Source organism: Eucalyptus grandis, chromosome 9, assembly GCF_016545825.1.
Source record: "Eucalyptus grandis isolate ANBG69807.140 chromosome 9, ASM1654582v1, whole genome shotgun sequence".
Taxonomy (NCBI): Eukaryota; Viridiplantae; Streptophyta; class Magnoliopsida; order Myrtales; family Myrtaceae; genus Eucalyptus; species Eucalyptus grandis.
Window position 1 is genome coordinate 23,245,447 of NC_052620.1, and position 27,568 is coordinate 23,273,014.

Below are 27,568 nucleotides of genomic sequence, written 5' to 3' on the forward strand. Positions count from 1 at the left end.
GCTTAAATTCAGGAAAATGATTTTTTTTTTGAAAAAAAACAGAAAATATTTTCTAAAATATGAGTAGGTATTGGCGCTTTCTATGCTTAGGCATGGAAACCCTAAAGTTGACTCTTGAGTCTCGGCATTCAGGATTAAGTCTCCCTCGACTAGGCCTAGGTCCATTGAGGTCGGGCTCGGGACTCTGGTGCTCAAGCTTAGGTTGGTGCTCGAGGATAGGCCTAAACCCCTAATGGCCATTCCCCGTGCTTCAACACCCGAACTTGAGTCCATCAAGGCCGTCTCAAGTCCCCGATGCTTGATCTCTAGTTCCAACCCTCAAGCTTGGGTTTGCAAAAGCCATGTGCAGGTTATTGGTGCTTGGGCTTAGGTCCTTGTATAATGAAATGTTTGTTTTTATGAAAATATTTTTGTTAAAAAATTTAATTTATAATTATTTTTTATTTTTAAAAAGTTTGAAATTTTTCTAATATTTTAAATTTTTTTCTTTTCTTTTTTTCCTTCCCTTCCCTTTTTCTTTATTTCATTTTTCTTTTTGCTTCTTTCTCGGCTTCTTACTAGACCAGCAATGGCCAGCAAGCTCCTGCCCTTTGTAGGCAAGGCTTGAGTTTGCGGCCTCGCGGCTAGAGGCTCAAGCTTTACTAGATCAAGCGAGCTCATGCCCTATTGCTAACTCAAGCCTTGCCAATCTTGGGTGAGACTTGAGCTCACCTATGGCCGATCGCCACCTCTGTTGCCGTGGATAGTGATCGGCCAAGGAAAGAGAAAAAGAAAAAAAGAAAAGAAAATAAAAGATAATTAAAAATATGAAATTTTTTATAATTATCCCCATTATAATTTTCTTATCGAACGACAAAAACTTTTCAGGTCTTTTTCAAGTTTCAGCCAAAATTACTAAAAAATATTTTTCAAAAAATTATGTATTTTCCACAAAATAAATGGATCATAAGTATTCTCCTAGTAAAACATGTGTCTTAAAAAATCTAGGGTCATTAGGGAAAAGATCCAACTTTTTGGAAACCCCGTAAAACACCTTGTACATTTGGTATATACAAGTGACTTTTATAATAGTTCTCCCGCAATTGATGAAATTTGAACATGCGACATCCACTTACCATACTTCCTAACATCTCAACTAACTATGCCACCCATGAAGGTCTATGAAAAAGTTAGATGCCTAGTAAAATATGCTTTCTCATCCTAAAACCAAAAGAATGCACACTAACAAGGGTAATGCTTGATAGAACAAGAGCCATTTATTGACTGATTTGGTAAAATAGGGAAAATGAATCCTAAACATTTTGCATTTGTGTCGATTTAGTCTTAAACTTCTTATTGGTGTCAAATTAGTCCTAAACAATTTCATTTTGTGTCAATTTAGTCATTTTCGATCAATTTTGACTAGATTTTGCTAACTATGCGCTAGTTGGCTAACGTAGATAACTTTTAATAATATTTTCATATTTTTTAATTTTTATTTTATTTTATTTTTCATTTTTCTTTCTCCCCTTCCTTCCTCCAGCTAGTTGCCGGACCTCGACGACCAACTAGAGGCAATAGCTAGTGAGGTCAAGGTCCACCTCACCAGCCACTGACAAGGCTCGAGTCCTCGCCAGAGGCCGTAAGGACGGCTTCGCGTTAGGCCATGGGTGAGGTCGCCCAAGTGGTGAGGGTGGCCTCACGTTGGGCTAGCGAGGTCGAGCCTCGCTTGGCCTCTGGTGAAGCCACCTAGGTAGCAAGAGCGGCCTCTCGCTGGGTTGGCGAGGGTCAAGCCTCACTTGGCCTTTACCGAGGCTGCCTAGGCAGTGAGGACAGCCTCGATGACCATGGGCAAGGCTCAACCTCGCTAGATCCAATGAGGTCATGCCTTGCGCAACCTCAAGTTGGCCTTGCTGCCCAATATAAGGGAGCCCTCACAGCCTCTGGCGAGGGCTCGAGCCTTGCCCAGCCTCGAGCTAGCCTCGTCGCCCAATGTGAGGTAGCCATCGTAGCCTCCGGCGAGGTTGACCTCAATCTCACTGGTTGTCGCCTCTTGCTGGTTGCCGAGATTTGGCAACTAGCTGGAGGAAGGAGGAGGAGAAAGAAAAAGAAAATGAAATGGAAAAAATAAAAATTCAAAAATATTAAAATATTATTAAAAATTGTCCACGTCAACGTCGATTGTGCCACGTCAGTCAGCCGGTGTGTAGTCAGCAAAATTTGACCAAAATTAGTCGGAAATGACTGAATTGGTACAAAATGAAAATGTTTACGACTAAATTTGCATCAATAAAATGTTTATAATTAAATTGGTATAAATACAAAAGGTTTAGAACTTTTTCCACACTTCTCCGGTCAAATATAATTAGATCTTGAAATAAGCTGGCAATGTTTAACATACAGCCAAAGGCTCTCTGATTGTTTTGTATACTCATTTTTGTAAACAGAGTCTAAGTAGTATATGTATAACAATTCTCGAATAAACCTTCCGACGCATTAAATTACGATCCGTTCTCGGCTGCGACGCGATCGCGTCTCTCCCAGAATCTTCCCTTCCCGCCACCGACAAGCCGGACTCCAGCCCCAACAGTTGACATGTTTTTATGCTTTTAACAAAAGCAGTTTGATTCGGACGCAACAAAGTCAAATAAACAAAGCATCCAATTGGGTGTGGAATCAAGATTCCCGAGAAAAGCCGAGTCAAAGCTTGTTTACTTTAATCTTTATAGACTAAGCTTGTTTAAATTTATTAGGGTATGCATGAGCTTGAGTGAGCTGTGATGCGAGGGCGTAACCAGCTCGAGCTCGACCGTGAAGTGCGCCGCCAAACGAGTTTTCATGTGTCACCGGGTCGATCCTACGTTTCGAGCTCAATTTGATTATTACGTTTGTCAGTCTTCTTCTTCTTCTTCATGCAAGGCTCATTTTATATAAAGACGTGCATAGGTTTAACTCTTGATACTACACAGTGACCGCACAAATCGTCGAGTTCGCACCCTTTTGCTCCATTTTCCCTCCATTTGGTGGAGGAAAGTTCTGATTGCTTCTCTCCATATCGGTACGTTTCAGAACTAGGCTTTCTGCGCTTCTCATTTGCCTCCTGTTCTTGACATGGAAGTTCTAGGAGAATAAGGTTTGACTACGGAGTTATAATCGGACTTTGCAGATATCTGGACAGCTGAGCATACAATACTGTGGCAGGAATGAGGCAGGCCCGATTCCTGCACATATTTCTCGTTGTATCCTTGGCATGGCTCGGTGCTTTCTTCGCCAATGCTGAAGACCCGTATAGGTACTTCAATTGGGAGGTCACTTACGGAACAATTTCTCCTCTTGGTGTATCTCAACAGGTAATTTACTACAAAGCAATAAGGAAAAAAAAGAAAAAAAGAAAAACCTTTGTTATATACCAAATGATTGACATCTGCTCATCTTTCCATTGCAAAAACAGTAATGTTGTGCAGTTAGCTCATGCCCCGGACTAGAGCTATCTAGCCTCTGCTGACGCTAAGATGGGCTGTCATGAAGTTAAAATTAGGCCATTACGTTTACACAAAAATCTTATGTACGACGTGATAATAGCAATATCTAATAGTGATGAGCTTGTTGTGAGGTCGATATTAGAGAGTCAAAGATTGCATTGGAAAGTTGATAAGTTAGCCTTTGTTCATCAATTAGTTCCAATAATTCTTGCAGGGCATCCTAATCAATGGTCAGTTTCCTGGGCCACCCATTGAAGCTATCACTAATGACAACATCGTCTTAAACGTGGTTAACAAGCTAGATGAACCTTTCCTCCTCACGTGGTAACGTAGCAAATAAATCTCAGCATTCGATTTATATCTCAATTATTAATCGTAAAACGATGATGATGATGATGCTAATTATGTCCGTGTGTCATTGACTATCAGGAAGGGGGTCCAGCAGCGGAAGAACTCATGGCAAGACGGAGTGCTCGGGACGCAGTGCCCGATCCCACCGGGCACGAACTGGACCTACAAGTTCCAGTTGAAGGATCAGATCGGGACCTTCATGTACTTCCCTTCAATCGGGCTTCAGAGAGCTGACGGAGGTTTCGGAGCTTTGAACATCGCGCAGAGATCAGTCATCCCAATTCCATATCCCACGCCATTCGGAGAGTTCACTCTTCTTGTTGGTGATTGGTACAAGAGCGACCACAAGGTATGTTGCATTATTTTCACTTTTTTTTAATGGAAAAATTTATGACTTATAAGCCTATGTTTTTTTTTTTTTTTTTTTTTAAATTAAATTAAATTAAATTAAATTAAATTAAATTATTTATTTATTTTCACTCCATGCCGTTCTAGGCCCTACAGCAAACCCTCGACAAGGGCAATCTTCTTCCTCTTCCTGACGGTATTATCATCAATGGACGTCCTAATGGTTTCACATTCACCGGTCAAAGAGGTAAAAAAACATCTGCATCATTTGAAGTTATGCACCTTCGAAAATGGAAAATATCTGCTAACATCTAAATGAATGAGAAAGGAATAATCGGAATTAATGTTTGACGGACATTTCAGGACAAACATACAAGTTCAGGGTTTCCAATGTGGGAATCGCTACTTCGATCAACTTCAGGATTCAAGGCCACAATATCACCTTGGTCGAAGTTGAGGGATGTCACACTCTGCAAGAGGTGTACGAATCGCTGGATGTCCATGTGGGGCAATCCGTCACGGTTCTGGTCACATTGCAATGGTCGCCCAAGGACTACTTTGTGGTTTGCTCGTCCCGGTTCACAAAGCCTATCTTAAATGCCACCGCACTGCTTCACTACGACGGATCTAACACCCCAGCCTCGTTGCCTCTGCCAATTGGTCCAACCTACCAAATCCACTGGTCCATGAAACAAGCTAGGACCCTCAGGTAAATTAATTCTCACAAACTTCTTGTGATTCCTTAATTTAAATCATAACAATAATGATGCCAATGCCGTCCATGAGGCAAAAAGAGAACCTAAAGATTGCAGATCAGAATCCAAAATGTGCACATTTTGGCTAGTGTTAGCTAGGTCATTGTCGGGCCAGATTTGAAATTTCCGGCCAGCCAGATGCTGAGGAAAATCTGAACTAGTGTATGTTACTCGGCCAGATTAGAATAATGAAGTACGAAAAGTCGATCTAGAAGGTTTGGTGTTCTCGAAACCTATTGTTTTAAAATTACACGGTGAGACTTCAAGCGGGCAAAGCAAATTGGTTCAAAATTAATTGCAGGAATTTGATAAAATAAGTCAGTCAACCCCTCTGGAAATTATTCTTTTTGGCTCTTGGGAATTTCAATTTCAATTGAAAGACCTTAATTGTTACCTCGGATCTGGTGTTCACACATCGAGATTGAAGCAGTGGGCCAAGCTAATCTATGCTCTGTCCATGAAATCTTTCGGCAAAAGAACCAGTAGGCTTTGGGGAATCCGAGATCCGCGAAGATCTTCGCCACGACCACCGCGCTAAGGCACCGACCACCGCAAGGTGGTGGCGGGCCTCAGTGGTGGTGGCCATGCCCGCGAGTCTCTCTAAATTCTCTGTTTTTTTCTGTAACTTTTTTATGTTCTCGATGTATCATGTACTCAAAAGCCACATAAGAAATTCTGACTTACATAAACTATATATGGGGCGCATCCATTAACGGTTTTCTTTTGTTTGGTGTTTCTTTCTTTTTTGTGATGAAGGACGAACTTGACGGCCAATGCCGCAAGGCCGAACCCACAAGGCTCCTACCATTACGGCACAATCCAAGTGAATAGGACACTCATCCTGGCCAACGCCCCTACCAAAATAAATGGCACGCTCAGGTACACTGTGAACAACGTCTCCTACGTTGACCCGGACACCCCGCTCAAGCTGGCCGATTACTTCAACATTCCCGGGGTCTTCACGCTGAACAGCATCAAGGACACTCCTCCCTCAGGGCCGGACGCGCTGGGCACCTCAGTTGTCGGGACGACGCTCCACGACTTTGTAGAGATCATCTTCCAGAACACTGAGAAGGCTATACAGTCCTGGCACTTGGATGGCTACAGCTTCTATACTGTTGGGTATGATGCTATGCGTATATATTAATATATAATTTCTCTTTATGTTAGTCTGGATTAAAAGGAATAGATTGGATCTTCGCAGATATGTAAGTCAATTATAGACGATCCCTAATATAGTAAATTCATCATTGTCACGAATCATGATCGAACTAAATTCCTGCTTGGTTATTTGTACAACATCCAATTACAAAGTACTCTACAAGGTGGCCTCAACTAAATAAGCGACGTGATAGAATCAATTAGAGGATGATGGATAGCAGATCCTTTGTGAATCCCACTGTTTTGTTAATTAAGTTTAGTCGACCATGGTTGATGCATGAGAATATTTGTATGCTTTATTTCTAACACCATCTGATATGTTTGATTATACAGATATGGTTCCGGCCAGTGGACGCCGGATATGCGGAAAAGGTACAACATGGCCGATGCGGTCTCTAGAGACACTGTTCAGGTACAATGACCTACTTGAGAAACATACACTATCTACCATTAGGTTTAAATAAAGTGTGAGCAGCCTTTACAGGTAAAAGACGTGAATACAATATATTCTCGACTTATATTATACATTAAAACTCGAGTTCACGTTCACGTTTACTATAGAAAAACACTTCCGACATTTTTCTACCAATGCACTTGTTGTGTAGACTAAGCCTAAGCATTTCATCCTAGTAGAGCTCGATCTTGAATCAGAGCCCAGGCAATCATGTTCGTGAAGCTCAACCGATTACTTCGTGAGCCTCAACTTCATGGTCCAGCCATGAAATCGGCTTTATTGCGGACCAATTACGATTGAGGTTTAGAATAAATTGTTGTTGTTTAGCCTAGTAAACGAAAAATGCTTGGGAATTACTAGGTATACCCTCTGTCGTGGAGTGCAATACTGGTGTCCTTGGACAACAAGGGGATGTGGAACTTGAGGTCAGCGATCTGGTCGAAGCAGTACCTGGGGCAGCAGCTTTACATCCGGGTCTGGAACAACGAGAAGAGCCCCTACACCGAATACGACGCCCCACAAAACGTGTTGCTTTGCGGCAAAGCCAAGAGCTCCTAGAAAGAATCTCCCTTCCCATTTTTAGTCCCTTAAATTTCGTTGTTTTTTTACTTTCTGGTTCCACTTTTTTATTATATGGACTCGGTATATTCAGCTTTCAGTCACGATGGGGTGACTGTAAATGTTGGTGTCGGAAGGAAAGAAATGATTGATAGTTTGAAATGATTGATTTCTCTCCAATTGTATCTTGAAAATAAACAATATTCAAATAATTTTCTCAATGACCATCTTTGTGCATTTCGTGATACTATTTATGTCCGGACCTATTCTTTTCGAAAAACTGTGCTATACTATGACGATAAATTAGAGTTGTGTGTTAATAAGTGTGTCCAGGGAACTTGTTTATCTTGACTGGTTAAGGAAGTTTGAACTTTGAATACACTAATTTAAGGCTTTGGATTTTTGGAAAAGTTTTCTTTGCTATGATGCGGATGTTGCCAATGTAATTGGACTGTTTCATTGTTTTGGCAATTATTAAGTTGAATTAAAATGTTATATCTCTTTTTATTTAAAAAGCAATTGGAGTGCTGAGAAGCTTAAAGCAAGGAAGACGTGCAATGGGCTTTGAGTATTCTCGATGTAGCGTCATTCCACAGACGTTAACGAAACGCCAAAATTGTTACTTTAATGTCTTTGAGGGTTCAAAGCTGCTTTGAAATGCATTCCTAAATATATCCCACTGTGAATACGAAGAGAGAGAGAGAGAGAGAGAGAGAGAGAGAGAGAGAGACGAAAGCAAGTCAAGATCGTTTTAGAATCTCAAAATAAAAGTAGTGTCATTGATTCCTATGAGGAAACCCAAATAAGCGTGGCACAATCCGTCATAAAAAGAATAGGTAAGCCCGATATGCATAGATGCTGCGATTTAATAAATTTTCTACCTTTACAAGTCTGCCCAATTTTTATTTTATTTTATTTTATTTTCCTGAAAAAAGAAGTTTGGAAAGTGCCCGTGAAAATCGAAGCCTACGCTGGCAATGGCATCTGAATTTCTGCACTCCGGAACCTTCTTTTGCATGAGAATTTGGCATATCATAGTTATCTTAGCATCATACACTTCTTGTATTCGGTTACTTGGGTGTGTGGCGGCCGGCATAAGTGTTTGGGACAATATATATGCATTTGACAAACACTCATATTTACTAGCTTCAAGGGTTATCTTCAGGTTCATATGGATAGGAAGAGACATTTTGTTTTGGTCCATGGTGCCGGAGGCGGAGCTTGGTATTGGTACAAGGTGGCGATGCGGCTCAAATCAGCTGGCCACCGTGTTACCGGCCTAGATCTGAGTGGCGCAGGGCTGGACACGATCTCGACGATACATGACTTCATGCGACCACTGATGGAACTGATGGCCTCTCTTCCTCAGGATGAGAAGGTTATATTGGTAGGTCACAGCTACGGAGGGTTTTGCATTTCGCTAGCCATGGAGAGATTTCCCGAGAAAGTCGAAGTGGCAGTTTATATTGCAGCATTCATCCCTAGACCGAAAATCCCGGCTGCACTTCTCATGCAAGAGGTACGACGGCACAAAGATGTCTAATATCTTTGGCATTGTCCTAAAAATAGCACAACTTTTTCTGGGAGAAGTTCATTTATTTAGCATGGTTTCGGGACAGAGCTCATGACTTCGAACCATTTTGCAATTACATAGGTTTAACATTATCTATACCTGATGGGACTTTGAAAGATTTCGCACATGCGTATCCAATTTGCACTTTAATGCCGTTCCTTTACTGTTTTGGGTTCTCCAAAAAATAAAAAAAAGACCATGTCGATCAACGTGAATAATAACATTTTCTTAGGAGCTTTATTATAGGGAATACAGTCTAGTGATGGAAGTTCTTCATACGCTTTTGTTCGAATTAGCTCTTCAGAGAAAGCAAACTGGAGACGTCAATGAGTGAAAACTATACATTTGATCATAACCACGATCGTGGGAAGGGAAACGATTACCTGGCCGAGAAGCTGTACCAAAACTGTCCACCAGAGGTGAGACTCGCACGTTACTACTCTTCTCACATAACAACTAAGTTAACAACGATGTATACTATGGAGTCACATGTACAACAGGACCTGGAATTAGCGAGGCTGTTACCAAGACCGGTGAGGATGTTCATGGAGGACTTGGCAAACGAATCCTCCCTCACGGAAGAGAGATTTGGGTCGGTCGAAAGGGTTTTTGTGGTATGTGGAGACGACAAGGCCATTGGGGTGGAGTTTCAGAGACGGATGATTGATCGGAATCCTCCCAAGGCGGTGAAGTTGATCGCAGAAGCCGATCACATGGCCATGCTCTCCAAGCCCCATGAGCTCCGCCAATGCTTGGAGGACATTGCAAAGAATTGCTTTTGAGAAAAAGAGTATGAACTGAGTTGGTTCGATTTGCATTCGCACCATTAGCGATCTGCCGCATTAATCGTTACTATAGTAAATCTAGGAACTAAATAATAGGATTGTATTTCCTAAACCCTCACATTCGCTTACCTTTGCTTTTCTTAGCTCAATTCTTGATTTGAATCTTGTTGTTTACTCAAGTGAAAAGACTCCGCAAACTATTGAGCACTTTCGTAAAATCCTAAACTGTACCATTTTTTCTGCCAAAACAGAATGGGACAATCACCACAGGAGTCCTAAACCGGATGTGACAATTAACGCAAGAGTCCTAAATAATTTTATGTATTCTAAAATTTTAATTTTGTGCATTTATGTTCTAAGACTTGTCACAGATGTATACTTTAGTCCTCTTTAGGCTCCTGTAGGATTTAGTGGACGGAATATCTACGTGACATTTTTTTTTTATTAATGGTCATGTAGAATTAAAAAATCATAAAAAAGACCAGTGACATATTTCGTCCACTTAAAACTGATGGAGTTAATGGAAAGACCCAAAGGCATCAAAGTTACAAGTGCTTAGGATTTAAAAACATAACAAAAATTCTAAAATTTAGACAAGTTTTAGGACTTACCCCAAAAAAAAACCTTAATATCATTGTAATCAAGCATTTGCACCAGCACCTTCTTCATTGGCTTACACTTGCCTTTTCTTAGAGGGAACTGTTGATGAAGAATGTGGAAGTTAACAAACTTTACAATTTACATATAATGGGAAAAGAAGAAATTACCAAAAAAATGACGAGGAACGATAATAATTTATGTGGTTCATCTAAGTGTCAATACCAATTCATGGGGAGCTCCAACCGTCAACGAATCCACCATGAATATGGAAAATACAAAGTTTATGATGGCTAATTGCTAAAGTGTTTCCCAATCCTAAATTACACTAAAGGAAAACCCACCACTGTTAAATCACAATCTCTCACCGAAAGCTCAATAAGAAAACTCTCAAAGAGAAAAACCTAACACTTCTCTTGTTTGCCCTAGTGTATAAAAATCATAGAATTCCATCTTTTACATATATAATATTTGTTATAAAAAAATTGGAACCCCATTTAAAAACCTATTCAGGCTAAAAAACTTACTCAAACTAGAAAACTTATTTGGATCGGGTTTCTTTTACGTGCTTAAATTTCAGACACATTCTCAATGGGGAACCCATGCACACGCTGATCGGCACTGTGATTTGGACTTGTTAAATTGTAATCGGCTAAAATTTGTTCCTTGAAAATCTTATCGGGGTCCAACAACGGGATAAAACGGACATATGCTTAATCAAATGCCAAAATTTCTACTTAGAGATCTAAGGGCTCAAAACTGCTTTAAAATGCAATCCTAAACGCACCCCACAATAAATAGTAGAAATTGTAGCTGTTGATTTCTCACACGGAGAAGGTACACTAGTGAATTCCGATCATCATATTTGGAGACGGTGTCCTGCACTAGTACAAAACGAAGGGAAAGAGCCGCAAGCAAGTCAAGCATACGTTTGCAATTTTGCAATAAAAGTATAGTGCGTCATTGATTCCTAAGGCAACCTGACTAGGAAAAGCCAGGTAAGTGCCCGTGAAAATCAATGGCTTTGCTGGCGATGGCATATGAAATTCTCCACCGAGGAACCTTCTTCAGCATAAGAGTTTGGTATATAATAATTGTCTTGGCATCATACACTTATTGAATTCGGTTATTTAGGTGTGTACCAGCCGGCGTAAGCGTTTGGACAACATGGATGCATTTAACACTTACTCATATTTATTAGCTTCCATCACGGCTAATTGCCAATTCAAGTGTTTCCTTCAAAATCAATCAATCAGTCTCTTAAGGCCAATGCATACTCTTTGCTTTGCATTGCTCTCACTACATATTGGAAGAAACTTAATCAAAATTTTTCATTTTTCGCTTTCTTTTGTGTTAATTTTCATGAAGTGTGGAGGCATTTTTGTCAATTTAAGGTAACTGGACCAAGTGCCATTTACTCTTTAACGATGTATATTGTGGAATCACATAAACTACAGCACCTGGAATTAGCAAAGATGTTACTGACACCAGCATGGAGGACTTGGTGAACGAATCTCTCCTGACGGAGTGAAAAGAGTTTTCGTGGTATGTGGAGAGGACAAAGCCATCGAGGTGGAGTTCTAGAGACGGATGATCGGACAGAGTCCTCCAAAGGCGGTGAAGCCGATCAGAGAAACCAATCACCTGGCCGTGCTCTCCAAGCCCCATGAGCTTTGTCAATGCTTTGAGGACATTGCTAAGAATTACATTTGAGATATAGAGTACGAAGTGATTTGGTTCAATTCGCATTTCACCCCATTACAATATGCCAAAATACTGTTACTATTCTAATTCTGTGAACTAAATAAAATGGTAGTATTTCCTAAAGTCTCACAATTGCTTACATTTGCTTTTTGTAGCTCTATTCTTCATTTAAATCTTGTCAATTACTCAAATCAAAAGACTCGCAAACTGTTAAGCAGATTTATAGTATGCTAAACTGTACCTTCCTCTGCCAAAACCATCTAGAATATTACAACAGGATTCCTAAAAGTATTTACAATGATGTGTTTGTATACTAAACCTTTCGTTTCATGGATTTATGTCCTAAAATTTTAGTCCTTTGGTTAACTCCATTAGGTTTTAATGGACGGAAATTTGACATGATTAGGTATGATGTAAAAAGTCATAAAAAAATATTCCGTCTAGTTAAAGCAGACAAATTTAATGGAAGGACTTAAGTGCATCGAAATTACAAATTTAGGACTTAACGATGTGTAAGTTTTGGGACTCATCCCAATCAAAATCATTTGTATCACTATAACCAAGTGTTTCCAGCAAAACCTACCTTGATTGTGATTTGGACTTGCTAAACTTTAATGGAGTTGGATTTGTTGTGTAATGATCTTAGAGGGTTCCAACTATTGCGAAAAGCAAGCAATCAAATAAAACAATAAAATAAATTGTATATTGGATTTACATTGTTCAATCAATGTGACTTACGTTCACGGGGAAAGCAATACAAAATTTTACTATAAATTAAATGATACGGAGATAATTACAATCATACTCGAGTTACTCAAGCACTCTCAATATTTTCTAGCCCCCAATTACATCCAACAATTTACACAGTGTCTAGACCTCATAATTTCTCGCGAAACAATATCTTAATCTCACAAAAGAGTTACACAAGATCCAAATACTAGATTTTTCACTGCTTCAAACACTCAGGATGTAATTCATAAGCATGCCGTGCAATTAATTATCATAGCCAAAAGCTCTTGTAGATACTCTTCATAAAAAAGACTCACTTTTTATACATAAAAGATTTTGATCCAATATAGGAAACTTACTCAAACTAGAATACTTTCTATTTTGATCAAGTTTATTTTACCAATTCAAACTCAAGAAATATCTTCAACACCAGCAATGGGTTGAAACTAACATATGCATAAGAAAATTAATCTTCATTAATTAGCGAAGATTCTTGAAAATAAGCTCCACTCAATCTATGCTCAACTTCTCTTCTAGGATTCCTTCTATGTTCGTTACAAGGACTTATGGAGAGCAAATTTAAGACAACGTTGAGTTGGATTCATCATGGCAGCTCACACAAGGCTCTTCTTGCTAAGTTAGCAATGCCTTCCTTTGCCCATCATGCCACTATCTCCAAGAGCATTAATGCTATGAAGCATTCAAGCATGGAAGAGTAAGATAAATGTACTAGAATTATTATTCCCCTTCAGCTTTTGAGAGAAACAAGTCCTTGTGAGAGGCATTTCATCTTACCCAACAAACTTTTATGCGGGGGTTTGGTTTATACTCTCCATCAACAGGATGACACGCAAATCCTGAATTGAGCTGCTAGAGGACTTTTATAGTTTGAGCCTATATTTTATTAGTAGTTTAGGCTTAGGCCCATGAATAGCTAATGGGTATATATATATTCTCTTTCTCACTTTCAGGCTTTATTTTCTTGTGATCGTGCAATCAACCCTAACATTTTAGAGACCTCTTGATGGCCAACAAATTGGGTTCAATGCATTTAATAAAAGTGAGAAGACTTATCAGACGAAAGGCTTACATGTCCTTATAAAGTTAATTGACACTGAAAATTGTTGGCTTTTTCTCCTTTCGATAGAAGGAAGATGCCTATAATAAATGGGTTACAAGTTATTGACATCATACCCATACAAACTTACTGTAAATTAAATGTGGGTGATGTTTGTAGTTGTAAATTTCCAATCACTTGACTTGGTTGGAGGAAGTTTTCTCTAATCAATGATGGAGGAATATATGGCCTGTGAAAAATTATATGGGCAATGTTGACAACTAAATTTTGGACATTTCATTTAGTACTAATCGCATAAGAAATTAGGAATCGGATTCGACCCTTAATAAAAGTATCAATGTTGCATAGTTCGCATTAGCATGCATTTCATTGCATTTTAGGATCAACACATATGAAGGAATCTAGAGGTGAGCTCGAGAGGTCACTTGGCATGATATGAGAGTTTCAAATCCAATTTGTAATGAAAGATATGAGCTCAAATGGGACTAATGTGAGGAGGATAAGCTCGAAATGACATTTCCAAGATTTTTGGAGCTTAAGTTGAGAGGTAACCTCCAAACTTCAATTTCCAACTTTCTTGAAGCTTAAACTTGAGACTGAGAGGTGAGGCCAATCATGAATCAAATCTCCATTAGGTTGGGTGCTCAAATATGGCTCGATGAGCTCTATTCAAAATTGTTAGGTTACGTTTGGTCATTCAGATTAAAATTAAGAAATTATACGATAAAATAGGATTATAAATTTTCCAAATATTCTCCGGATTATAAAAAGTCTCATCATATGTTTAGTAATCCAAGGTAGGATTAAAAACATTTGAAAATCTTTGAAAATCTCATTTGCCAAGCGCAATCTCCTGTGATATTTAGATATTACCTCTTAAGCTTCCTCACCAGCTCATCAAACTCACTCTCTTCAGCTCCCTCTGATTTGCATCCTTCGCCGTTGACTTTGCCATATCCATTGATTGGCCGTACTCCTCGCTAACATCGTTGTGTTGGAGGCGATTCAAACGTCGGCAAGGACAAGCCTCGAGTCGCCGAGGGCCTCATAGAGCGACCACGGTAGGTGTCTAGGTGACTGATCTAGTGGATGAGGTAGGAGGAAATGATGTAGAGGTAAAGGGTGGCAATAAGGTGGTGGATGCCACATGCGAAGTTCAGACGCCACTTGACATTGGAGCCGATCTGAGGGTAACGAGGGGCACCAAAAATTTCAAAAATTCTTGATTATTGATCTATAATTTACTTAGGCTGAATATCTTAGATTTGGTTTTAATGGACCAGATTGCAGGCCGGTACAAGATCATTTTGGCAAGTTGAGGTTTAGAGATAATGCAATTACGATATGATTATTCCTTGTCGGAGACAAAAAGTCACCATTGTTGTACCACCATGGATAACCAATGGTAGCGACAATTCGTTGTTGTAATTTGTGGTGACCAATCTATTTGCATCGCTAGAGCTAATAGAGATGATATTATTTTTGTCACGTTTTATGAGTAGACATGCATTGTGGACAATGATCGGCGATGACTTCTCCTTTTTACTTTAGTTGTTGGAACAAGATTAGCCAACTGATGAAGACGATCGGCGACAATTGGAGGCAATAATGATTGATTGTCGTGGAGGTGGTCCTTATGCGGTGATTGGCAAAACCGGATGCATTGCTCAATCGTTGGAAGATAAATGTTAAGTTATTTTATTAATTTATTATTATTATTATTTAATCTGGGTTTATCTCATCCTCTAGTCTAGATATCTCATCCGGCATTTTATCTGGATATATAATATGGAGGATGTTGTCAAACACTGAATAGGATATTTTATTATCCTATAAAAATTGTAAAACATAGCTTTAGAGTTTTGGGATTTCATAGGATAAGGTAAATGATAATTCTAAATTTATGGGAAATTGCTCAAATTTGGATAAAGTGGATAAGATAGCAGATGCATCAGCAGTTGGCCCAATCTTGACCGTCCATCAACCAGAAAGATTGCGCGCGCCCAAGAAGCCTTGCATTCGGCGCCTCACGCGCTCTCACCTGGGCTTCCAAGATTGCTCCCATGGACCGGCGCACCCGGGATCACCTCCATGCACAACTGGTTAAGGAAGGAATTTTGTAGACTGAAAATTTTAAGAGGGACTCGGTCAGATATCTTGAAGAAAAAGATGAGCACTTGGTGAGACAATCGAATTAGGTGGCTGCGCGTTTTATATTGACAAGGGCGCTGTTGACACCTAAATTTTGGCGACCCGCTTAGTCATTTATTGCATTAAAAAAATTAAGGGTTAATTTTATTCCGAAAAAAATAGTTAATTGCATAGCATATAGTTTTAGGTGCATTTGTTTCTTAATTTGCATTTACATTGGGTCGGTGACAAATGGGTTTGATTTAGTAGTTCTAAGCTTTAATTTGGCAGGTCGGACTAAGCCCACGAAGCAAGTAAATTGGCCCGAGCCTGTTTTCTTTTAATGACAAGAATTACCTAAATTGAGATTTGAAATAATATTACGGTGGATTTTGGAATTTAAGAAAATCGGGTTGCAATCTTATCTTTAGGTGATAAAATCGGGAGATGTGGAAAATAAAAGAAAAGTGATATTGCGTGCGAAAAAGAAATCTTCGCGGATGCTGATTTGAAAAGGAAAATAAAACCCTAATCTTCAGCCTATAAAAAGGTTTTCGCGTAGGGTTTCAGTGAGGGCCACACACATTGAATATACGGCCACACAAGAGAGGGACTTCTTCTTGGTTTTCTCTCGAGTAAAAAGGAAAATCGCAAAAAGGAAGAAGGGGAAGTCTTTACCGTGGTTTTTCTTTCGTAGAAGATCACGAGAAAAGAAAAAACCGATTGATAAGTCAACAGAGGGGAAAAGCTATAGGAAACGTGAAGAAAGAAAAAGAAACAGGGAAGGTACAGCTGCAACAGTGCTTTGCAGAAAGAAGTGATCGGACGTGCAGCTGAGGGGAAAGAGGAACCACTGTTTGTCTTCTTCATTGGACCCTCTGCCGGCGCCTCTCCAGTCACCGATAACCTCCGCCGCCGCCGGCAGCTGCGCCCACATCACTCAACCGCGAGCACTGTGCCACCGCGCCTTCCGCCCGAGGTCCAGACACGACGCCGCGCCGTCGCCGCTTCGCCTTTGCCCCGACGACCCGACGTCACTTGCCCTGTTCGTTGCTGCTGTTCCAGTGCCGATCTCCTTCGCTGTCATCTGCTGAAGCCACGCTGGTCCCTGCCACCCGCGCAAGCCGCGACACCGGTAGCCCGACGAAGCCGTCGCCGTGTCGATCCGCGACGCCTGGGTCGCTTCGCCCTCTGTTGCAGCGTCACCGGGCCAAGGCGCCCCCGCCTTTTATCTCTGCTCGCAGCTCCGCAGACGCCACCGCCGCACGACCCACCGCCCCTGCTCGCAGCACCGCTCCAGATCTGGAGCCCGAGCCACTATACGCCCATCCGATGCCCCGGCGTCCCCTGTAGCCCGCACCTCCGCGCCGGTCCGTGACCAGTCGCTGCTGCAGATCCGGTGGTCCGCTCGACGCTAGCAGGCCCCGAACCCTGCCGCCGTGCTGCTCTGCCATATCCGACCCGATGCACACCCGAGCGACGAACCAGCTGCGGCTTGCTCCCAAAACGCCGGACAGCAGCCCCCCTGCCCGCAGGTTAATGTTGCTGCCGCCGGTCCACCCGCCGCCCTCACCGGAGCTCCGAACGGCAATCCATTTAGCCGCCGGCTAACCCTAGTTTAGAGGCCAAAACCCTAATTAGGTAGATTTCTTATTTTATTTTATTTTTATTTATTTATTTATTTAGTTTTTATTATTCATTTTGTTTCTTTATTTGATGATGAGGTGTTCGATATGAAACAGCATGTGAAATTTGTGATTGATAGTCCGATTTTCGCGTCCGAAATCCGACTCGCACCGCACCGCTTGAAAAATCGTCAATCCGATCTCTCGCCCGAGATTCGATTCGCGATTTATTTAAAAATGGCCGCCCGATCTCATGCGCGAGATATGGTTTGCCGGTTTGTAGATATCGATACTATCTTATCTAATTTGTCGTCACGTTAGTTGAATCAATTTTATTTTGTTAAATAAAAAAGATCCAAAAAATATTTGAGTTAGGATTAGGATTGTTTTAGAATATTTCTTGTTATCTTACATATTTAGAATAGAGATTTTATTTCGAATCCAAAAAAAAAAAAAATAAAAAATCAAATCAATCCATTTAGGTTGCTAGTTTTTTTGACTTAGGTTGCAGGTTTAATAATTTGATAATTATTAATTTCGAAATTAATAAAACAAAAACACAAAAAAGGTCATCATGCATATGTCATGCAGAATTAGGACATTCTTGGTACGTCATTGCATATTGGATAATATTGCATGTCTCATTTTGAGTTTAAATTGATTTTTAGATAAATTGCATCTTAGGTTAGAGATTGCTAGGTTAAGATATATCATGATTTAAATTAGGATTTAATATGACTTAATCCCTAGTTTAAATTAGATAGAATCTTAATCTAGCTATAGATAATTTAAAATTTCATAAAATTTTGTCTTAGGATAAATTAGTTGCAATTTCTAAGATAGATTGCATTTTTTTTAATAAAAAATGTCATATGCATATGTCATGTAGAATTAGAGCATTCTTTGCACGTCATTGCATGCTAAGATTGCATATTATAGGTTTAGATAATTTCTCCTAAATAGATTGCATGCTTATTAGGAAAATAAAAATCATGTGCACGTCATATAGAATTAGTTTCATACAATGCACGTCATTTAGTGATTTTTGTTAGATGCATTTAATTAGAAATTGCCTGTCATTAGAATTAGGTCATTAGATTAATTTAGATTGCATATTTAAATGTTGCATTTCTTTAATTTCGAATCTCATAGAAAATACAAAAAAATTATTATTTAGAATAAATCATCTCATGCTTAGGATAGACTACATGCTTAGTTATGTCATATTGCTTAGGTCATATAACTAAGTCATGTTGCCATGTCATATCATTTCATGTTAAATTAGTGGCATGCATTGCATATTGCATGATTTTCATTAATTAAGTGAAAACAAAACAAAAATTGCGTGTTAATTAAAAATCATATCTAGGACTCTGATGTGAATTCTAAACTAACAACGCAGATGCTTTCGTTGCTATAAGGTAAGTCCTGCAATTTATTCATTTGCTTTCTTGTGTGTTAAATTGATGGTTTGCGCACCTGCATGGTCACCTCATATGCTAGAATTTAAAATTAATTCAAGCTGCCTGCAAAAACATTTTCAAAATTAAAAGAATGGTACCGAAAGGGCATTAGAGAAATCTAGTGTAACCAAGTCCTCGTACCCATAATCTCTGGTTCGTAGAAGTAAAATAATTCTCCCATTATTTTACTTAGGTGTCTAATCGACCTACCATAAATTGATTAGTGGCGACTCATAATTGAAAATCAATTGCATGTTAAAAACTTGAATCTAAGTCGCGAATTGGTATGGGCTTGGGAGAGCCGCGTTAAGTCTAGGCTTAACAATCCATTAGCCAAACCCTAGGTGGTTCACACCCCGAAAAAATTGGTCGCGACAGCTTGGCGACTCTGCTGGGGATCGAACCCAGAATCTCTGGTTCGTAGAAGTAAAATAATTCTCCCATTATTTTACTTAGGTGTCTAATCGACCTACCATAAATTGATTAGTGGCGACTCATAATTGAAAATCAATTGCATGTTAAAAACTTGAATCTAAGTCGCGAATTGGTATGGGCTTGGGAGAGCCGCGTTAAGTCTAGGCTTAACAATCCATTAGCCAAACCCTAGGTGGTTCACACCCCGAAAAAATTGGTCGCGACAGGCACATGATCAGAATTTAAAAAAATGAGGAGTTTAAAAAATAGAAAATAGAACCACCAGAGAAGGGACTATAAATATCTCAGTGTCTTCAAAAGAGAAGAAGATAAAATACATAAAAATGACCTATTTAGTTAATTGACTTCACTTGACAACGTATTAGAATTAAGGGTACTCAATGTTGCCAGCGGCGTCGCCCCCTTGATGTCTCTCATTTTCGGTCACCACCCCTTTGTGATCTCACTCGGTGCCCATAGTCCTAGCCAAGAAGCTCCTCCTTCGATGATCAATAATGAGTGCTAGACATCCCAAGTGTCAAAACTTAGCATGGATGAACACTTAATGTCAAAACTTCTAAAAAGTACACTTAAGTATCAAAATCGGAGAGGAAAGTGACACTTAAGTGCTGATAATGAGAAATTCCAATCAAATTGCTATGTGGCTTTTTCCGATGAAATTGTTACTAATGTGACGATTCTTTTAAAAAGATTGTCCACGTAGACACTAAGGGCGCACATGACAAAATTTATGGAACAAAAATAAATTTCTGGCAAGAAATTGATTTTTCAATTTTTATTTCATGGACGAATTTCTAAGTAAAGAAACTCGTTTGATAATAATTCAAAATTTCTATTTCTGAAATAAAAATTTGTTTGATAATAGAATAAAATTTCTATTTCTAGGAGCGGCAATGACTGGCGTTCAGTGGTCGGAGTCCGACGTTCGGCGACCGGGCGTTCAACGTTCGGTGATCGGCGGCGGGTGGTGAAGTCCGAAGTCCGATATTCGGCTTCTAGTGCCAAGTTCGGTGATCAGCGGCGGGTGGCCAAAGTTCGATGGCCAGCGGTTGACATTTGGTGGCCGGCAGTTGGTGACGGTGGCCGGGCTGGTGGCGGGCGGTCAAGAATCGACGGGCATCCGGCATCCCACAAAGCGACAAGTGAGCGATGGGTGGTGACGAGAGTGAATGATGAGAAAATTTTGATTTCTCATTTCTGTTTCAGAAATAGAAAAGTTAAAAATTTTAACTTCTAATTTCTACTTCAAATCTATTTCTGGAAAAAAAATATGTTCTAGAAATAAATAAAAATGAAATTGCATTACCAAACGGATTTCTATTCCAAACCTGTTCCGGGCAATAGAAAAATAGAGAAATTGAGAAATAGAAATTTTATCATGCACACCTTAAGACTCCATTCATTTCATGGAAAATAACTTTTGAGAAAACTTTTTTGAATTTTCTAATATATGTTTCACGGAAAATGAATTGTTTGAGGAAAACATTTTCCACGAGGGGAAAAAATTCTTCTAAGCTAGAGGAAAATGTTTTCCACTTTTGGAAAGTAGAAAATATTTTCCTCACTTGATTTCTCTTGTCTTACACCCCTATAAGCCCTCAGTTCCTCCTCCTCCTCCTCCTTTTTTTTTTATTTGATTTTTTTATTTTCTTTGTTTTCTCTCTTCTTCTTTATTTTTATGTTTTTTTTCCTTTTTTTTTTTTAAATTGAGTTTTTAATTCTTTTTGATTTTCTTCCCTTTTGTTTTTCTTCTTCCTTGGCCGGTCACCAGCCACGGTGGCAGTTGGCAACCAGCCACAAGCCAACTCCAACCTTGCCCAAGGCAAGATTCGGCGGGCCGCGAGCTCACCAACCTTGGCGGAGCTTGGGCTTGCCTGGATCAGGGAGCCGTGAGCTCACTAGCTTCAGTGAAGCTCGAGCTCGTCGGATATGGCAAGCAATGAGTGTGTCGACCTCGAGAGCTTAGGCTTGCTAGGATCAGGTTGGTGAGCTTGCGCTTACTCGAACTAGGTGAGCCCGAGCTTCGCCAAGGTCGACGAGCTCAAGGCTTGGCTGATCTAGGTGAGCCGCGTTGGTTTGCTAGTGAGCTTGCAACTCGCCCGGATTAGCCGAGCCTCAAGCTCGTTGGATCCGGCAATTGCGTCTTGGTCGGTCTTGGGCAACGGCCACGTTGAGGCATGCGGCGGCGGAGGAAGGAGGAGGAAGTCGGAGGGAGGAAAAGAAAAAGAAAGAAACATTAAAAATAATAAAAATTCGATTTTTAAAAATTCAAATAATTAAAAATTAAAATTGTTTAAAAAATATATATTAAAATTAATTTTTTTGGTAAATTTTCCCAAAAAATCAAATTAGACAACAAACAATGAAAAACATTTTTTCACTCAAATTTCAAGTTTCAATTGAACACCAGGAAATATAGTTATTTTCTTAGAAAATGATTTCCTAGAAAATATTTTCCAAAAATATGATATTTTTCACAACCCTAAGAATACGCTAAATGACGTCATTTTTGGCACTTAAATGATCATTTACTTTTAACCACAAGTAGCACTTAAGTAATCACTTACAACATAACTTGACACTTAAATGATTCTTTTTTAACTATGACAATGCTTAAGTGAACATGAAAGACAATGTCCTTTTAGTAAGCATATTAGATTTTCGGTAAGCTCGCTAGAGTTGACACTTAAGTGTCTCAATTTAAAAAAAAAAAGGACATTTAAGTGTATCTTTTGAAACTTTTGGTGCTTAATTTTCCACCCGTATCAAGTTTTTACACTTGCGATTTAATTTAAATGTCAATAATGAGGCTTCTCTTAGGCTTGCTCATGCAACTAAGATTTCTTAGTTTTTTTTTTTTTTTTATAACTATTTACTGCTTTGTGTTTTTTTTTTTTTTATGGTGTTAATTTTATTACATGCATTGATCATTTTCACAAGGAAAAGTAACAAAAAGTCATAGACTTATTATATTTATCCTAATTCATTTATAAATCTTTTGATTGTGTTAATTTATTTATAAACCTTTTCATAATTTACCAATTGAATTATTGTGACCAATTTGACTAGAAATCATTGATGTTAATGTAAATTGTCTTAGATGGCACAACCGATATTAATGTTAACAATTTTTACAATTTAAAAAAATGAATTTTTATTTTTTTATTTTTTCCTTTTATTTTGGTCATCGAGGGCTAGCAAGCCCTCACAAAATCTGCGCTAGGCCCTTCACGCCCTTGCGCATGGCCAATAAGGTCATGATGGACTTGCCGATAGCGGGCAAGGGTTCGAAGGCCCTTGCCTAGGGCCTTTATGGCCCCATTGGCTTCGGGTTAGGGTCGCAATCCTTGCCAGCCAAAATGAAGATAAAATAAATAAAGAATAAAAAGAAAAAAAAACCAATTTTTTTTTTTATTAAAAATATCAATGTCAATGCTAGCAGTGTTATATAAGATGACCGGTGCTTAGATCAGCATTTTAGACCAAAATTAATTGGATGAAATTACTTTGGCATAAAATTATAGATTCATGGGAATGGAAATGGAGAACTCAATAAAAATGTATGTCCTCCAACGAAGTTTGAGAGGGAGCAGGGACGTGTAAGTTTGAGAGTGGGTTGCGACTCCCACGCCCTGCAAGAGGCAGGGCACAAGTCTGCAAGTGAGTGTAGAGTAGGAATAGAGTAGGACCGACCAAAAAAAAAAAAAAAAAAAAAACGAAGCAATGCGGGTCCCATTTCCAATAAAAGAAATATAAGAAATGCAACGATGTTGTTTTCAATTCTCGGGTCCCATTTCCGATGTGTCGACTAATCCCGGAAACCTTCGAGCATCTCCTACTGCTGTGCGAATGGACGGGGTACATGTGGTCAGACCCTTGTTTCAATTACGACACCTCCCCGATTAACATAACAATAATTGACGAATGCATTTTTGAGAACTTATTTACTTGAGCCGATCCCTCTTCGCAAGCTCTACTGGCCGGCACTCTATGGCTTATTCGGAAGCAAAGGAATGCCTTGGTGTTCCGAAATTATCAGCCGAGACCCACTCACCTCGTTGAGAAAGCCATCGGCTGGCACAAACTTTACGCGAAATGGAACCCAAGCAAGAGAAATTAGAAAGGGGAAGCAAGCTTACCTATTGACCATTGGCACTATAAAACTGAATGTAGATGCCTCGTGGAGCAGCGAGTCCTAAGCGGGATCTGTAGATACGCTCACAAGCTCTTCGTGGCTGGCTTCGCCAAGAAAGTCCATGCTCCTTGCTCTTGTAGTCGAAACCCTGGCAGTGAAGGAAGGACTTGCGTTCATGAGAAAGCAAAGAGGAGCAAAATATGGGAGCTGAAGCTGAACTGAAAGACTCCACTTTCGGCCAGCAAGGGTAATTGGAAAGTGATCGCCTATCCACCACTTTCTACCTCTTGGGCCAAGTTCCTTGGGTTGCCCAGTCCAATGTAGAGGACTGCCACCAACTTATGGCCCATTCGCGAGGAGTTTTTTCGGCCCGGAAGTAGATTTGGAACATAATCAAGAATTAAAAAAAAAGAGTTGATTCTTGTTATCAGGAATAATTCTAGAATCAAGCCCATATTTTCTCTTTTCATTTTCTTTTTTCATGTTCTTCTTCCCTTTTCTTCCTCTTCATCTACTGTCACTATCGTGGTTGTTGTCCACCGCCATCCGCCACCCACCACCACCGTTCGCCGACAATTGGTTCAGCGAGCTCACTAGGTTAGGGTGAGGTCCGGCGAGCTTGCTGGAGGCAAGCCTAGCCACCGGCAAGGCTAGACCAACCAAGCCTCGAGCCATGGCTAGGTGAGCAGCCTCTCCCAGATATGGCGAGGCTCGGCGACGAGGGCTGGTGACGCTCCAATGAGGTCATCAGCCCTCGTCTAGCTAGTTGCTAGTCATCACAAGGCCGGCAACCGGCCACTTGAAGAAGAAGAATAGGAGAAAGGAAAAAAAAAGAAAATAAGATAAAAGAAAAAAAATGAAAAAAGTAATAAAATTATTTAAAAATTAAAAGAAAATGATTTGGAGTAGAAATTTTGAGTACGGTATTAAACGTAATTCTATTCCAGAAATTGAAATTTTGGACAGTCATCAAACGGTTTAGAATGCTTAAAAATTATTCTTGAAAACATAATCAGCTAAAAAATCTCCTTAACCCTAAAAACTACAATCCTCGTTTATAATAATCTCCAGCGCAATGCAAGCGAACTAACAACACCATAATCGTAATCCACGATCCAAAATTCAAAATGATAAATCACATGAGTGACTTCAGCGATCGCCCCTTCACCGGCTTCCTCATGCGCTTCTTCCTGCTATCTTTGTCGTCATCAGTGTCGTCCTCGTCATCGATGTCGTAAACGACATAATCGATTCCCTTGCCACTGATCTGCAGCGGAGTCAGCCGGCGGCTGCCCCTTGACCCCCTCCTCCGCTTCTTGCCCCAGGATGGCCCAAAGCCGGAGTAATAGTAGAACTGGTTGGACTTTGCCGCCACCGAGGAGGAAGAGTTCTTCGCCCCACGTGGCTGGCCACTGCAGTGGCCAGTGGAGGTGGAGGACTTGTCCAGCTTTCTGGAAGCAGAGTCGTCAGCATTGGTGTTGTCTTCGCCGTCAGCAGTAGAAATGTAGGACTTGAGCCGCGACAGGTGATGCTCGCACAAGTAGTGGCCCTCGACGGCCTCGTTCTTGCATTGGGACCACTTGCTGTCAGTCTTGTTGCAGCACAACTTGAAGCTGAAATCACCATCGGAATCGCCTCCATTTGTTGCTTCATAGTTGTTGATGTTCATCCTATCCTCCTTAGTGATGTTGTAAAAGGCGTGGCCTTTGAGTTTGTTATCAATAACAGTCTTCCTTTTGGTGTCCGCCACCATCATCGAGGCCTCGCTGCTGCAAAATAATCACAATGTTTCAATCGCAAATGCGTCACAGGTCCCAACGTTTGCCATCCACTAACAAATTTCGCACAATCGAAGCTAATGATTGAGCTATTCAGGGACGAGAATACAAAACCCTACTTGCTCGACGGAGACGATTGAATGCACATGAATTCGCGGAGACCTTTCAATTTCTGGAACGAGTTAGATGATGAGGATTGATATTTACCTCTCAACGGCTCCAATGGAATTGCCCAAGCTGCCATCGGCGGTGAAGCTATCCTTTCCTCCATCGAGCTGGGAAAATGGTCGAACCAGAAGAAAAATACTGAGCACGCACGTGAATAACAGTTGAGATCGAGAAGAAGATAAACCTAATCGTTCATTCCAAGGTAAATGCGCGACGGAAACGGGAAAAATCTCGGGGCTACAGATAAACCCTAGCTAGCGAGGACCGGAATTGAAAAACCCTACGCATCGCAAGACCGGAAACAAAAGATAAAAATAAAAATGAAGGCCATGGCGAAACAGCAAACAAAAGTCACGGAGAAAAGGCACGTCGCAGATTTGCGAAGCGAACGAAGGAGAGAGAGACACACACAGAGAGGTTGAACAAGGAGGAGGAGAAGAGACGGACCTGGGCGAGAGAGGAGGAGGGAGCGAGAGCATCGGGGAAGGAGAAGGGGACGACGTCCCAGGGCGACTGGTTGAGCGGGCACACGCGCAAGGGGAGGGGAGCCCCCAGAGGTGACGCGTTCGAGCTGAGGAGGGACGAGAGCTTGGCGTTCTTGCGAATCCTCATGATGATGATGATGATGCGCCTGAAGGATAGATGTACAGCACAGGGAGGGAGGGAGGGAGGAGAGAGAGAGAGAGAGAGAGAGAGAGAGAGAGAGAATGAGAGGGTTTTTGGTGGTGTCGTGATTGGAACATGGTCGGCCCTTCTATATGCCCTTTTTTTCTCGATGCTTTATGTGGAGGGGGGTGCGGGGGTGAGCGCTTTGGACCATTTTGGCCCTAGTTTCCATGCTCCCACTTTCCTATCCTTCGGCGCCATTACATGATTGAAGGATACGAAAAACCCCGACGTATAAACCCCATCTTTTCTTTTTGTCCTTAAAAACATTTTGCGAAATTGTTTTGGGATAAATACAAATAAAGTACGGCCACTCCCACCCTTCGTTGATGAATCTGAGTGTGTGTTTTGGGGTAACTTGAATGTCTTAAGAGATTAGGGTTGTCATGCGGCGACTTTCGAACCCTTATCCATGTGAGGCTCGAGCAGCTCTTATGGGAGTTGGAGGTCTGGTCAGGTGTAAAACAGCTAAGCTTTAAGAGATGGGTTATCTATGAAAGGTCACATAGGATTTAGTTTCCCCAGTTAACAATGCACAATTATGAGTGTCTTCGCAATGATAAGTTACCATATTCGCGATCTCGTGAAACTTATCGCAAGAAATGAAACGATATGGTAGCATGCGAATCGAAATAAGTATGACTGCAATTTGTGTAAAACTTATAAGTTACTGCACATAAATGATTTTAACGCGTAAATGAATGTAATATACTGCTAATACTCTCCATGAAAATAGAATTTGCTTTCGCTCGATAATCACATGCATTGAAAAGAAATAATATTTCATTCGATTTAGGTGATTACCCAGTTGAAAAATTGGGGAACCGTGGTCAAAGGAAGAGGGGTTGGCGTGTGGCCGTGCAGTGCAGTCGGTGAATGCTCCCATAAGGTGAAATGGAAGGCCTTCTTCTCGTTGTACTTCTAAAGGGTGAATATAGGAGACGTGTGTCCGTGTGTATACGTTTTGCACGTAGACAACCATGTAAATAGAATCTGATGCCCAATTACAAGTTTTTCGTTTTGTGAATGATCTTGTTGTCCCCAGTACATCATGGCTTTGGGACAGATTCTAAGTTCATTGAGTTCAGTCTTTGCTATTTAAGGCAAAATGCTTTAGATTAATAATGGAACACATTATCTTTGCTCCACTGAAAAATTCGAATCCAAAATTTTTGAAACATCCCACATCACTTGATCATGGGATTTATATGCTCTTTGGACAGGATATGATGGGATATAAAATCCAATGATTTTACTATGTTCTATCCACGATATAGTGATTGTAGTAATAAGTCGAATATTTACATATCATATAATGTACATTGTTTGTTTGGTATAAACGACATATTCGTATAAATGAACTAAATTTTTTACAAATAGAGGTGGTAAAAATCTATTGCAACACTCTTCTCTACTACTTATTTTTATTTGCTTATATTATACTATTTTCCTTTCTATTTTTAATTAATTTCTTTTTATTTCTTTCTTCCCCTTCCATCATTCTCTAATAAAATTTTATTAAATAGTAATTGTACTAATATAATTAAAATATGTAATAAATAAATATATATATATATTTATATTTGTATATCAAATTTATTTATAAGATAGAAT

General features: G+C 40.1%; 3 protein-coding genes across 3 annotated transcripts; 2 read left to right on the top strand and 1 right to left on the bottom strand.

Moving 5' to 3' along the window:
* Window positions 1–2,948: 2,948 nt before the first annotated feature.
* On the top strand, window positions 2,949–7,285 carry LOC104418616 (L-ascorbate oxidase homolog). The gene is made up of 9 exons (XM_010030001.2): window positions 2,949–3,037; window positions 3,146–3,329; window positions 3,676–3,785; window positions 3,891–4,161; window positions 4,308–4,407; window positions 4,524–4,869; window positions 5,672–6,037; window positions 6,410–6,488; window positions 6,891–7,285. The coding sequence occupies exons 2-9, from the start codon at window positions 3,183–3,185 to the stop codon at window positions 7,086–7,088; spliced, it is 1,617 nt and encodes a 538-aa protein (XP_010028303.2). The 5' UTR covers window positions 2,949–3,037; window positions 3,146–3,182; the 3' UTR covers window positions 7,089–7,285.
* A 1,046-nt stretch (window positions 7,286–8,331) lies between these two features.
* Window positions 8,332–9,443, top strand: LOC104420468 (methylesterase 10). Its single transcript, XM_010032308.3, has 3 exons — window positions 8,332–8,607; window positions 8,958–9,080; window positions 9,162–9,443. The coding sequence occupies exons 1-3, from the start codon at window positions 8,332–8,334 to the stop codon at window positions 9,441–9,443; spliced, it is 681 nt and encodes a 226-aa protein (XP_010030610.3).
* A 15,034-nt stretch (window positions 9,444–24,477) lies between these two features.
* LOC104420469 lies at window positions 24,478–25,900 on the bottom strand. Its single transcript, XM_010032309.1, has 3 exons — window positions 25,736–25,900; window positions 25,328–25,395; window positions 24,478–25,111 (listed from the first exon to the last, which is right to left on the bottom strand). Exons 1-3 carry the CDS (start codon window positions 25,898–25,900, stop codon window positions 24,478–24,480), a joined length of 867 nt encoding a protein of 288 aa, XP_010030611.1.
* Between the last annotated feature and the right edge of the window lie 1,668 nt (window positions 25,901–27,568).

Coding starts and splice junctions, on each gene's coding strand:
- LOC104420469 (XM_010032309.1), bottom strand. CDS start 25,900: ATGAGGATTCGCAAGAACGCCAAGCTCTCGTCCCTCCTCAGCTCGAAC. Junction 25,396..25,735: donor CCTCCTCCTCTCTCGCCCAG/GTCCGTCTCTTC, acceptor CCATTTTCCCAG/CTCGATGGAGGAAAGGATAG. Junction 25,112..25,327: donor TCCATTGGAGCCGTTGAGAG/GTAAATATCAAT, acceptor ATTATTTTGCAG/CAGCGAGGCCTCGATGATGG.
- LOC104420468 (XM_010032308.3), top strand. CDS start 8,332: ATGCGGCTCAAATCAGCTGGCCACCGTGTTACCGGCCTAGATCTGAGT. Junction 8,608..8,957: donor CTGCACTTCTCATGCAAGAG/GTACGACGGCAC, acceptor TGTTCGAATTAG/CTCTTCAGAGAAAGCAAACT. Junction 9,081..9,161: donor ACCAAAACTGTCCACCAGAG/GTGAGACTCGCA, acceptor CATGTACAACAG/GACCTGGAATTAGCGAGGCT.
- LOC104418616 (XM_010030001.2), top strand. CDS start 3,183: ATGAGGCAGGCCCGATTCCTGCACATATTTCTCGTTGTATCCTTGGCA. Junction 3,786..3,890: donor GAACCTTTCCTCCTCACGTG/GTAACGTAGCAA, acceptor ATTGACTATCAG/GAAGGGGGTCCAGCAGCGGA. Junction 4,408..4,523: donor CACATTCACCGGTCAAAGAG/GTAAAAAAACAT, acceptor CGGACATTTCAG/GACAAACATACAAGTTCAGG.